The following is a 13,392-nucleotide window of genomic DNA, read 5'->3' as shown; positions in this document are numbered from 1 at the left end:
GGTAAGGTGGGGGTACGGGTGTCTGAGTGGAGAACAGAGGAGGTGTGACATGAGTGGGTGGTGTAAGGGGGTGTGGCGTGAGGGGGCGCCTCTGTGTTTCCCGGGTGTGGTCACGCTCAATATGTGAAGCTTCACTCGGTAAAGTTGAATGTGGCCAGGCACAGCGATGTGGAGGTCGATTTCTTGGGTAAGGTCCATGGAGTGTTTACCTTGAATCTTTGTGTCTACCAGTCTGATGAGAATGGCATTAATATGTGAGCAGACGGGGTTCTTCGGTGAGAGTCTGGAGCCCCAGGGTCGCAGAACTGGCTGTGTCGCTGAGACAGGTAGAGCTGGCCTGTCAGGTATGGATGGAGTGTGAGGATCAGGGTCAGGTAAGCGGACTTCATGCATTAGGCATTGTATGAGGAGGATTCGGAATCAGGTAGACAGAGAAGTGGGGCAAGTACTCAGGATCAGAACTGGCTGGTCGGGCATGGTCTGAAAAACCTAGAATCTCATATAGGTAAGTGGAGTTGGCCCATCTGCTGTGTGCTCCAAGGCGCAGAGGTATGTTTTGCTGACATATGGTCTGGTGAACCATGGTCAACATCCTGATAGATAGCCGTGACCCGCCAAGGACATTCAGAGAAGCCAGGATGCATACTGTACTGCTGGGCAGAGCTGGTCTCCTAGAACTCACTCTGTAGACCAGGCTGACCTCGAACTCACAGAGCTCCGTCTGCCTCTGCCTCCCTGACAGTTACAGGTTAGAAGTGTGAGAATTAAAGCTGAACGCAGGTAAACGACCTTGGCTTATCATTTGTGTTCTGGAGGGCCAGGGTCAGAGGCGGGCCGTTGGTCTGCCAGATGGAGACTGAGACCTGAGTTGAACACGGGTAGGTAGAGCTGGCCTTTTCTAGAGCTGGATTCAGTCAAAGGTCGGTATTACATCTGGGCTTTTGTGGAGAAGCCAGAGAAGCATGGTCAAGACTCGGAGTAGAGACCATCCAGGTTTGAGAAGCCAGGGCCAGACTCGGGTAGAGATGGCCTGTCGGATATGCTCTGGAGAGGTGGCTCAAATACTGGCAGGTGGAACTGGCCAGGTGTTGTCTGAAGACCGAAGGGCCCAGCACAGATGGATAGACCTGGCCAGGAAGTGAGATCAGGAGAGCCAACATCAGACTCTGAGGAAGGAAATTTGGGGCTGGAGAGATGGCTCAGCAGTTAAGAGCACTTGTTGCTCTTCCAGAGGACCTGAGTTCAGTTCCCAGCACCCACATGGTGGCTCACAACCATCTGTAATGAGATTTGGTGCCCTCCTGGCCTGCAGGTATACATGCAGACATAATTGATTAAATCTTTAAGTTAAAGATATAATGAAACTTAAATGGGAACTTTGTCCCACTAAGAAGGAGCCTCCTTGAGCACAGGTGGGCAGGTGGGCCCAGCATTGCCTGTGTCAGGAGTTCAGGTTGAACCTGGGTAGGTAGGGGTGAGTTGTTCTCAGAAGATTCCATTAAAGGTAGGTATACCAGCTGGTTGGCATGGCCTCTCAGGTCAGGCACACAGTACTGGCCCGTAAAGGAGACGAAGTGCTGTAGGCCTTGCAGGGCATCTGCAAACCCTGATTTAAACATAAATAGATACGGTCCTCTCAGCAAGGACTTTGAAACCAGAGATAGATATGCCTGGGGCCTACACTGAGGGAAGACAACAGCCAGTTATAGTAATGGGGGGGGTTCAGCCTGGAGGTGGGGTACACCAAGCCAGCCCTGCTGCCTGACCACAGTCTGGGGATCTGTAGCCAGGCCCAAGCGTGTGATTTTGGCTTTGTCATTGTTGTGTGGTCTGAGTTGCCCTAGGGATACAAATGGGACGATTATGAGGGCTCAGAGGTTCGGGTCAGACTCTGCTTGACATTGCAAGGCTCCCGGAGAAGTGAAATCTGACCATGTTCCTCTGAGCCGAGGTCAGAAGCCAAACTCGTCAGTGCGAGGGCTGCTGACCACTAGGCATGATCTCAGAGCCCGTGTCTCGCCTAACGGGCCCTCGGGATGGTTGCTCTTGCAAGGCTCTGCCTAAACCTGGATCCTTAAGTCTTTGCATTCATCCTGTGTGAACTTTCTCGTCAGCCCTCTGCAGCCCGGGGTCTAACCTCAGGCTTCTTGGGGTTTCCTGTCTTCATGTGTGCCTCTCTCTCAGTCTGCTGCCCCGCCACTCAGCTTTGTCGTTCTTGCCCCCCTTCACCTGCACACTGCTGTGCTTCCTCCCAGCCTGTCTCCTCAGGCCTGCAGAAGACAGCACCTCTCTTGTGCAGCTCGTGGGGTGCTAGTCCTGTGTCAGCCTAAGAGACCTAAGAAAGGAATTTGCTCCTGTGGTTTCCTGTGAGTTTTAATTTTCACGTAAAAGGCTGTTCCTGACACAGGACTCTGGTGTATGACACGCTGGAATGCCTCTCTGAATGCCACTTGGTTATACTTCAGCTCCAGATTCTCTATAAAAATTTTCTCTCGGGCTGGAGAAATGTCTCAGTGGTTAAGAGCACTGACTGCTCTTCCAGAGGTCCTGAGTTCAATTCACTGCAACCCCATGGGTGGTTCACAACCATCTATAATGAGATCTGGTGCCCTCTTCTGGTGTGCAGGCATACATGGAAAGAATGCTGTACACATAATAAATAAATAAATCTTAAAAAAGTTTTCACAGGGCTGGAGAGATGGCTCAGTGGTTAAGAGCATTGCCTGCTCTTCCAAAGGTCTTGAGTTCAAATCCCAGCAACCACATGGTGGCTCACAACCATCTAAAATGAGATCTGGTGACCTCTTCTGACCTGCAGACAGAATATTGTATACTAAATAAATAAATAAATATTTAAAAAAAAAAGTTTTCACAGCGCCAGACTCTGGGTCTTTCCGTGTGTGAAGAGGCAGGGTTGACATGGGTAGGCAGCTCTGTGCTTTTCTGTGTCCAAGGAGGCAGGGTAAGCTTAGTTACAAAGCTATGGATTCTTTGCTGCCTGAGGGGATGGAATGGGTGCAGTTCTGAGACTCGGATTGTGTGAGGAGACATGGTAGGTGGGGGTTTAGTCACTGTCCTGTCTGGACAAAGGCTCTGAGTGTATCAGTGACCAAGACGATATGGTAGGTACGGGCCCGAGATTCTGGATCTGTCAGCGTATGTGACGACAGGGTAGGTAGAGGTATAAGCTCTGCTGTGAGTGTCTGAGGTTTGGGGTCTGTTGGTGACCAAAGAGACAGGGTAAATATGAAAATGAGGTGGATCCGTCAACCTAGGAGACAGTAGATAGAGGTGAATTAGTGGGGCAGGGTAGGCACAGGTATGAGGTTCTGGTCTGCCGATATCTGAAGGGGCAGGGTATGTACAGGTATGAGGTTCTGGGTCTGTCAGTGCCTGAGGAGAAAGGGTAAGCGCAGGTATGGGGCTCTGGTCTGCCTATTTCTGAGGAGACAGGGTAAGCGCAGGTATGGGGCTCTGGTCTGCCTATTTCTGAGGAGACAGGATAAGCGCAGGTATGGGGCTCTGGTCTGCCTATTTCTGAGGAGAAAGAGTAAGCTCAGGTATGGGGCTCTGGTCTGCCTATTTCTGAGGAGAAAGAGTAAGCTCAGGTATGGGGCTCTGGTCTGCCTATTTCTGAGGAGACAGGATAAGCACAGGTATGGGGTTCTGGTCTGCCTGTTTCTGAGGAGACAGGATAAGCACAGGTATGGGGTTCTGGTCTACCTACTTCTGAGGAGATAGGGTAAGTGCAGGTATGGGGTTCTGGTCTCCCAATTTCTGAGGAGAAAGGGTAAGTGCAGGTATGGGGCTCTGGTCTGCCTGTTTCTGAGGAGACAGGATAAGCGCAGGTATGGGGTTCTGGTCTACCTACTTCTGAGGAGACAGGGTAAGCGCAGGTATGGGGTTCTGGTCTCCCAGTTTCTGAGGAGAAAGGGTAAGCTCAGGTATGGGGCTCTGGTCTGCCTATTTCTGAGGAGACAGGATAAGCACAGGTATGGGGTTCTGGTCTACCTACTTCTGAGGAGATAGGGTAAGTGCAGGTATGGGGTTCTGGTCTACCAATTTCTGAGGAGAAAGGGTAAGCACAGGTATGAGGTTCTGGTCTACCAGTTTCTGAGGAGATGAGGTGGGCACATGTTTATGGTTTAGGGTCCATCAGTGTCTGAGCAGGTAAGTTCAGCACAGGGATGAGTGTTTGGTCTGCCAGTATCCAAGGAGATGAGGATGACCCAGGTAGGAATCACTAAGTCCATCAGTGCCTGAGGCACTAAGGTAGGCCCAGGTATGAGGCTCTTAAGTTATGTCTGAGGCAGGTGTGCACAGATAGGAGGGCTTGGTCTGCCAGTATCTGAGGAGACTGGCTTGGGACCAGGTTTGTATGTCAACATCTGAGGAAGCAGGTTTAGCACAGACCGGGGGCCCTTTTTGTCAGCACTGAGAAAGTAGGGACTGGCACAGGTCGTGAAATGTTGAGCACAGGTATGAGGTCCTGGTTCTGCGAACACTCAGAAGGCAAAGACTGACACAGGTATGAGGCTGCCTGTCAGTGCCGAGGAGACAGGAGCTGACGGAGGTTTGAAGCCTTGGGTCTGCTGAGAAGAAAAGGCCAGCCACGGTAACATCCCACATCCCTCGTATAGTCTGCGTCACTGGCCAGCGTGGACAGTCACTAAAGCCTGGTTTGCTATCTGACTGGGCAGAGTTGACTTGGGTCAAGCCCTCTAAGCTGTACCTGTGGGAAGAGTGACTTTCCAGGGACAGGCGTGGCAGGAGGGAGGGGTAGGGTGTGCCCGCCCTCCTTCAATGCCGTTTCCTTCTCTCCTAGTGGGTAGGTGGCCGCTACTCGCTGTGGTCAGCCATTGGACTTTCCATCGCTCTGCACGTGGGTATGTATCTGAGCCGCCTTCAGGAGGCAGTGTGAAGTTGAGGTGGCATCCCTGAATGCCTTGCTTACCCCATAGGCTTCCAGCCTCTCTGCTCCTACATAGAAACATTTATTCTTTTAGTTCTGGGAGAAAAAAGCTAGTGTTGGTTTTGTGCTCTGTGCCAGCTCTGAAGAGCAAGGCTTTCTGCAGGCCCCTCTTTCTCCCGGACCGCCTTCTGGATTCACATCCAACATTTCCTAGTTCCAGAAAAAAACCGAAACAAAAACAAAAAACTGTGACCAACTGCCAGGAAGATGCAGGGTGGTCAAGAAGACACAGCGGGTGGTCACTTCTGTTGATGCTACTTTTGTGTCACAGGTTTTGACCACTTCGAACAGTTGCTCTCCGGGGCTCACTGGATGGTGAGTGCAGAGTGGCCTGAGACATTATGGGTCCCACTCCCTCCTTCCTCTCCCCATTTCCCTCCTCTTCCTGACAGCTGCTCAGCCCCCACCCACCTTATTGTTCTTTCAGGACCAGCATTTCCGCACGGCACCCCTGGAGAATAATGCTCCCGTCCTGCTGGCTCTTCTGGGCATCTGGTATATCAACTGCTTTGGGTGTGAGACCCACGCCATGCTGCCGTATGACCAGTATATGCACCGTTTCGCTGCCTACTTCCAGCAGGTACTAGCTGCCAGGCCATCCATAGAAATGTCTAGTGGTAGGTTCCAGGGTCTCCCCTTGCCCTTGGGTATGTCCGTGGCACATCTCCGCTCCTGAGTTCACAGCACATCTTGCTTACAAATCTGTTCTGCCCATATCATCAGCTGAAATGCACCACTGTGAGAGGTGCCCTGGCCAGACTCGTCCTGGATTGGTTGTGGGCATGTATCTTCCTCTTTGGCTCTCACATGTTGCTGTTCTGGGTGATGGTGTGAGCTGGGACCCCCACGACCTATACTGTGGCCCATCCTGGAGTCTTTGTTCACCTGGATATAGTCAATGACCAGAAACTACACCCAACCTCTCTGCATTTATAAGCACATGCAACAAAAATCAGCACTTTTATGGGCCTCTGACGCTGTGTCCAGCCCTACTGTTTGGTCTGGGTACACCCACCAACTCACAGTCTCATCTCTCCCCTTTTCTTTTAATGTGTGTTTGTATGTATCTTTATGACACATGTGTGCATGATGCCCATGGAAGCCAGAAGAAGTTGATGGAATCTCTTGCAGCTAGAGTTACGTATGCTTGTGAACTGCCTGATATGGGGGCTGGGAACTGAAATTGGGTCCTTTGGAAGAGCAGGAAATGCTCTTTAACTATTAAGCCATCTCTGAAGTCCCTTCATCATTATTCCTAAGGTGAACAAGGTTTGAACCTCTCAAATTGCATGATTTTGAAAGATTTTCTGGATCAAGAGAACAGTGAGCCATTTTCCTGAGTTACCTCAGGCTAGAGGAATAACAAATTTTGTTTTTAAAGAGTCTTCTTCCTCCTGATCCATCTTATCCTGGTGGTCTAAGCCAGAAAGCTCAGGAGCCTGAGGACCCACATTTACAGGCTCCCCATATGAAACTGAGGCACCCCAGGAAGGATCCAGGCACAGTTTATAAAAGGGGAATCTTGCAGGTAGAGGGTTGAGTTTCTGTCCTCATTCCAGGGCGATATGGAGTCCAACGGGAAGTATGTCACCAAGTCCGGTGTCCGGGTAGACCACCAGACAGGCCCCATTGTGTGGGGGGAGCCAGGGACCAATGGCCAACATGCATTCTACCAGCTTATCCACCAAGGTAGGGCCTGTTTGTCCTGTACAAGTGGGTGTGGTTCCTGGCTGGATGAGGCTGGGGTAGCAGGGACCTCCCTTTTCGGGCAGTACGTTCTATAGGCTGCTTGGGTAGCTCCCATGGGCTGGGGTTGTATGGATGACCACTGTGCCCTTAACAGGCACCAAGATGATACCCTGTGATTTCCTCATCCCCGTCCAGACCCAGCATCCCATACGGAAAGGTCTGCATCACAAGGTAAGAAGCCTGTCTGGGCCCTCCCCATCCTTCTCAGGCTCCTGAGACCGCCCTCCTGCAGCTTCGCCTTGCTCAGCAGTTAGCTTCAAATTTACTCTCTTAAAACAGTCTGTTATCTCAGTTCCCAGAATCAGAAGCCCAGCAGCAGTCAGGGTTGGGTTCCTACCTCCTAAAAGGTGTTAACCTGTATTAGTTCCTTCCGTCTCTGCTACTGCTAAGAGGCCTCTAGACAAGAGCAACGCTGGGGGATGGAAGGGTTGTTTCAGCTTACAGGCTGCAGTCCATGACTGGAGGAAACCAGGGCAAGAGCTTGAAGCTGAAACCACTACATGTAGCAGGCTTTTTCTTTTAGGCTACCAACCAGCTCCCAAGTCCTGACATGGAGACTTAGTTTTGAATGCTGGGCCAAGCTTAGATTTGTTTCTGGCTAGCTCTTTTAACTTAAATTAATCAGTTTCTCTTTATCTACCTTTTGCCTCTGGGCTTTTACCTTTCTTCTGTATGTCCTCCTTTCACTGCTTCTCTATGTCTGACTGGCTGGTGTCTGCCTGCTTTCCTGCCCCAGGTGCATCCCTCCTTCTCTTCTCTTGTTTCCCTCCTCCCTCTAGCTTTCTCTTCCTCTTTTTTTTTTTTTTGTTTTTTTTTTTTGGTTTTTCAAGACAGAGTTTCTCTGTGGCTTTGGAGTCTGTCCTGGAACTAGCTCTTGTAGACCAGGCTGGTCTCGAACTCACAGAGATCCGCCTGCCTCTGCCTCCCGAGTGCTGGGATTAAAGGCATGGGCCACCACCACCCAGCTCTCTCTTCCTCTTTATTCTCTCTTCCTGTCAGCCCCACCTATCCCTTCTCCTGCATAGCTACCGGCCTGCCCTTCAGTTCTTTATTAGACCAATTAGGTGCCTTAGGCAGGCAAGGTAAAACAAATGTAACCCATCTTTATATAACTAAACAGATGCAGCACAAACAAGTGTAACACATCCTTACATGTTAAACAAATGCAGCAGAGACAAATGTAACAAACCTTTACACAGCGACAGTAATATTCTGCAGCATGACAAATGTAACACATCTTTGCCCAGTTAAATATTCCACAACAGGAAACTGCGGATGAATGCTGTTTGATGACTTGCTCTCAGGTTCATGCCTAGCTAGTTTTCTCATTCAGTCCAGAGCCAGCTATCTAGGGACAGTCCTACCCATGGTGGGGTGGGCCTTCCTTCATCATTTCACAGTCATGACAATCCCCCCCCCCAGGCCAGTCTGATCTGGGCAGTGTCCTATCTTGGATGGCTTTAGGCTATGTTAACAGTTAGGGTACAGCCAGACTCTGGGGGAAATACTTGTTCATTCAGGCTTCTGGCAGAATCTCCCACCCTGTGGAGGATCAACATCTGGTTCCTTACTGGCAGCTAAGTGTCTTTGTTTATTATTTTGCAACAGGGTCACACAAATCTTAAATCTCAGTCTCCTGACTCCTGAGTGTGGGTATTCCAGGCATGTGACTCCTGAATGTGGGTATTCCAGGCGTGTGCCAACACATCCCAGGCTACACTTCTGTGATGCAGCACTGTTGACTTAATTCAACCAGAAAAGGGAGTGCTACCTGGTGGTGGCGACGCATTCCTTTAATCCCAGCACTTGGGTGGCAGAGGCAGGTGGATCTCTGTGAGTTCAAGGCGAGCCTGGTCTACAGAGTGAGTTTCAGGACAATCTCCAAAGTGACACAGGGAAACCCTGTCTCGAGAAGGAAGGAAGGAAGGAAGGAAGGAAGGAAGGAAGGAAGGAAGGAAGGAAGGAAGGAAGGAAGGAAGGAAGGAAGGAAGGAAAGAAGGAAGGAAGAAGAAAGAAAAGGGGGGTGTCAGTGCCTCTCCTTTTTTTTTTTTTTTTGTTTTGGTGTTTGTTTGTTTGTTTTGAGGCAGCATCTCTCTGTGTACCTCTGGTTGTCCTGGAATTCACTGTGTAGACCAGGCTGGCTCACAGAACTTCCCTCCTCTGCCTCCCTATTAAAGGCATGTGCCACCTCCACCTGGCACCTCTCTCTCTTAAAGTCTTAAAAGACAGTCATTAGCATGACACCTTGGCAAGTACTGAATATTGTGTTGGGAAGCTTGGCAAGGTGACACACACCCGTGATCACAGCTATTCAGGAAGTCAAGATGCCACAGGAGGATCCCAGTTCAGGGCAGCCTGAGTGAGCAAAAACCTGTCTCAGATTTCAAGAAAGGATTGGCACTTGGGTTCCGTCCCCAATTAATACCTCACTTAAAAGGAAAAGAGCTAGTTAGCATTGTTCCCAGCCCTCTTGTTATCAGATGTGCCCTCCTTCCGCACCCCAACTGCACTCTGAGTGAGTGGATCATGCTGGAACTACCCCCACCTGAGAAGTGGACTCTGGCTGTACTGGCTACTGTAACTGTATGTCTCTCTGCAGATCCTCCTGGCCAACTTCTTGGCCCAGACTGAGGCCCTGATGAAGGGAAAGTCACTCGAAGAGGCTAAGAAGGAGCTCCAGGCTGCAGGAAAGAGCCCAGAGGACCTGGAGAAGCTCTTGCCACACAAGGTCAGCCTTGTTTGTGAACTTCAGCTTTTGGGTGACATGCAGGAGCTCGAGGGGTGGCATTGAGGGGGCCAGGGTAGGGGCTCATGGTACGATTTGGTTGTCCCACATAGTGGGAGGGTCTGTTCCCCCAGATTTAAATGTCCCAACCTTTGGGGCAGTGTGACTTTCTTCTCAAAACCTTTTCTTCCCCCAGACACACTATATGTTAGCAATGTTCTTTCTCCTCCCCCAACTCCTCCCAGACTCACCTACTCACCCAACTTCATATTCTTTCTCTTAAAAGAAGAAAAAAAATAAAAAGGCAACAGCAAAGCCTAAGAAGCAAATGAACAAAAAAGACGTGGAGCCTGCTCTGTATCGACCAGCAGTTCCTTGGGCTGCATCCTGGCCTGGAATGTGGTTAATAGACCCAGGGCGACTCTGTTGAACAAAACTGATCTTCCCTTCCCAGTCACTAGCATTTGCAGATAGCTTCTTGGTTAGAGGTGTGACTTTGTGTCTACTTCTCCTGTGTGGGATTGTCACTAGGTTTGGACTTGTGCATCTTGTCACAGTCCACGTGAGTTTCTAACACCTCTGTTGTGTCTGGAAGGCACTGTTTCCTTGAAGTCATCTGCCACCTTGGCTCTCAGAGTCTTCCCAGCCCCTCCTAGGTGAAGCTCCCTGAGCCTTTGGAGGGATGTGCATAGACATCCCACTTAGGCCTGAGTGCTCCAGAGTCTCTCACTCTGCACATGTCTTATTTCCTTCAGGTGTTTGAAGGAAATCGCCCAACCAACTCGATTGTGTTCACCAAGCTCACACCATTCATTCTGGGAGCCTTGATTGGTGAGTGGGGAGAAGATGGGACTGACAGGCTTGGCATCATTTGGATGGGGCGGGAGGTGGGGGAGGGAGGGAGGGGGGAAGGGCAGGCCCTCATGGACACCCTCCGCTCCTTCCTCTGCAGCCATGTATGAACACAAGATCTTCGTTCAGGGCATCATCTGGGACATCAACAGCTTTGACCAGTGGGGGTGAGTTGCTGAGGAAGGGTCTGTTGTGCCCTTGGGTTGGCTCTGGAACTTGGCTCATTTTCCTCTTCCGCCCCTCCCTGGCAGGGTGGAGCTGGGGAAGCAGCTGGCCAAGAAAATCGAGCCTGAGCTGGAGGGCAGCTCTGCCGTGACCTCGCACGATTCCTCCACAAATGGGCTGATCAGCTTCATCAAGCAGCAGCGGGACATCAGAATAGAATAAAGTCAGCCACAGCCCTGTTGACGAGTCCTTGTCCCTCTTCATTGTATGCACTGCATGGTCCTGCCCTTCCCTGCCCAGAGCACACCTCCGGTCGTGGGCTTGAACTTCAAGGCTTTGGGGAGACTTGCCGTGGAGTTGCCATCCACCCACCCTGTTGAAGCAGGCTGAAGTGCTTTGATGCATCTGATCGTTCTCACCCATGTTCACATCCCATCTAGAATAAAGATGCTATAGAGGAGGTGTGCGTTCAGCCTCTTAAGTTTCCTGAGGTGGTGCTTTGGCTGTCAGCTGTTGGCTGTGGGTGACCTGGCTCATGCCCTGGTTGGCTCTTGACTCAGTGGAGAACAGATCCACAGTGGAGGGGACAGGGATCTGCAGTGCAGTCAGAGGGCAACTTGGCCTCCAGTCTCATCTTCACCTTCCGCTCCTCACCTTGGATTGGAGGCCTGGAAACCTTTCTGCCCACTGACTAGGTTTTCATTTGCTTATTGTTTTGGTGTCAAAACCTAGGGATGGGAGGGGTTTTTCTAAGATTTATTTATTATGTATGCAGTGTTCTGCCTGCATGTATGCCTGTAGCCCAGAAGAGGGCACTAGATCTCATTACAGGTGCTTGTGAGCCACCAGGTGTTTGCTGGGAATTGAACTCAGGTATTCTGGAAGAGCAGTTAGTGCTCTTAACCTCTGAGCCATCTGTCCAGCCCCTGGGATAGACTCTCTTTAAATGACATATTTATTTAGTGTGTGAATGTATGCGCATGTGTGAAGGTCAGATGACAGCTTCTCCAGGAGTTATCAACTTTCACCTTGTCTGGGGATTGAACTCGGGTCATCAGGCTTGGTACCAAATTCCTTTAGTCACTGAGCCACCTCACCAGACCCAACTTCTAAAACCGTGTGTGTTTATGTCTGTGTGAGTGTACAAGTGAGTGCTGGTGCTGATGAGGCCAGGACAGAGCATCAGATCCCCTGGAGATGTGATCTGACGTTCAGTCACTGCTGGAGGATGGCTTGTGGTTTGGGTTTAAATTTTCCCAAGGTTGGGGTAGTAAGGGTTTCCTGTCCAGCAGGTGGCGCTATTGGAAAGTGGTAGAAAGCAGAAGGTGGGGCTTGGAGAACACTGCCTCCCAGGGGGAGAGATTGAAAAGGCTGGAGTGGGAGATGGGAGGCAGCAGACCAGAGCCCTGGTAGAGACCAGACCTTAGTTTTACTTCACTAGAATGGGACAGAGCTGATCAAGCAGGTCTCATGAAAACCACAACTTACAGGTGACCATCTGCAAGCACCCTCAAAGCCCTTCTGCTGGATCAGCAGGCCCCAAAAGCCCTTCTGCTAGCTCAGCAGATGCTCCCAGACTTCTGCAGGCTAAAGATAGCTTTCCCTACCCTGCTGCTGAAAGGTCCCTAACCGCTAGGACCTTCCACCAATCAGCCCCCATACTAATCTTTCCTCCACCAATCAGCCCAAGATTAATCCCTCCTCTCTGGAATTCCCCTAACTCCACTTAAAAGGAACTTGTGACCTTCTTTGGGGTCGGTCACTCTATTGCCACCCCAACGTTAAAATCAGTAAAACACTCTTGTTATTGCATGTGTGGTTGTTGGTCTTCTTTGGGTTTTTTCTTCTTGAACCCTAACAGTGACTCGAAGAGATTTTGCAGCTGACTTCTTTCTCTGCATCCTGGCTGCCACCTTTGATGGTCTCACACTGTCATGGTGTTCTCCAAGCAGTGGAACCCAGATGTGCTATTCAGCTTATCCTTTCAGGTCACGATCCATTGTAGAGAGCTGCGTGGAGCCGCACCTAATGGTGATGTGTAGAGAGCCGCATGGAGTCGCACCTGATGGCGATGTGTAGAGAGCTGCGTGGAGGCGCACCTGATGGTGCTGGTTTCCGCCCTCCGCGATCCCGAAAGCGAGTGCTCTCTGTGATAATCAACTCCTATGGCTAAGGCCTGATTCATGCTATTATCACGCAATGATTGTCAGCTGCTTGCGTATGTGTGGACCTATGGGTAGTGCCCACCTGGCAATCCAGGGTTGGCGGCCTGTGCCTTTTTAAGGGCTGGGAGAGGTTTGTCGGGGGGGGGGGGAGGGAGGGAGGGGGAGGGAGAGGGAGAGAGAGAGAGAGAGAGAGAGAGAGAGAGAGAGAGAGAGAGAGAGAGAGAGAATGCATTGTCAAAAGGTCCTGAATAAACTGCAGCAGGAAGAGCTCCGGTGTTGCGTCTTCCTTGTTGGACGAGGCTGCCGCTACAATCCATCAGTGAGAGAAATCCTAGTAGCAACCATAGAAGACCTGCTTGCTGGCCTGCTCCATCCCACAAGAGGCTGGGGTCCCCTGCATCAGTTATAAACCAAGGCAATCACAGGTAGCACCAACCACCCTGATGTACGCAATTCCTAGCCTGAGGCTTCCCTTAGATGGCTCCACACTACTATAAATTAACAACCATGACTAGCATACCACAGCCTGAAATGCATGAGCCAAAGAAAATTCAACTTCATTAAGTTGGTTTTTCACAGTAATAAAAAACAAATATTGGGCTGGCAAGAACCAGAATTTTGTCTGTTATATGGATTTCAAAAATACCCCTTGGCCGGGCGGTGGTGGTGCACGCCTTTAATCCCAGCACTCGGGAGGCAGAGGCAGGCAGATCTCTGTGAGTTCGAGGCCAGCCTGGTCTACAAGAGCTAGTTCCAGGACAGGA

The 13,392-nt window shown here is 50.6% G+C and overlaps 1 protein-coding gene across 1 annotated transcript in view; it reads left to right on the top strand.

Annotated features, from left to right (window-relative positions):
- The window catches only part of Gpi (glucose-6-phosphate isomerase), a 29,090-nt gene extending 18,167 nt beyond the window's left edge, over nt 1-10,923 (top strand). Inside the window, exons 10-18 of the mRNA XM_057753680.1 lie at nt 4,826-4,886; nt 5,244-5,287; nt 5,400-5,552; nt 6,532-6,661; nt 6,816-6,892; nt 9,321-9,449; nt 10,202-10,277; nt 10,399-10,465; nt 10,550-10,923. Coding sequence (XP_057609663.1) covers nt 4,826-4,886; nt 5,244-5,287; nt 5,400-5,552; nt 6,532-6,661; nt 6,816-6,892; nt 9,321-9,449; nt 10,202-10,277; nt 10,399-10,465; nt 10,550-10,685 — 873 coding nt within the window. The 3' untranslated portion in view covers nt 10,686-10,923. The remainder of the gene's footprint in view (nt 1-4,825; nt 4,887-5,243; nt 5,288-5,399; nt 5,553-6,531; nt 6,662-6,815; nt 6,893-9,320; nt 9,450-10,201; nt 10,278-10,398; nt 10,466-10,549) is intronic.
- Nucleotides 10,924-13,392: the final 2,469 nt, after the last annotated feature.

The sequence above is a fragment of the Chionomys nivalis genome, chromosome 2 (genome assembly GCF_950005125.1).
Source record: "Chionomys nivalis chromosome 2, mChiNiv1.1, whole genome shotgun sequence".
Lineage (NCBI taxonomy): Eukaryota > Metazoa > Chordata > Mammalia > Rodentia > Cricetidae > Chionomys > Chionomys nivalis.
Note: the sequence above shows the minus strand (reverse complement) of the source record. Positions and strands in the feature narration are given on the sequence as shown.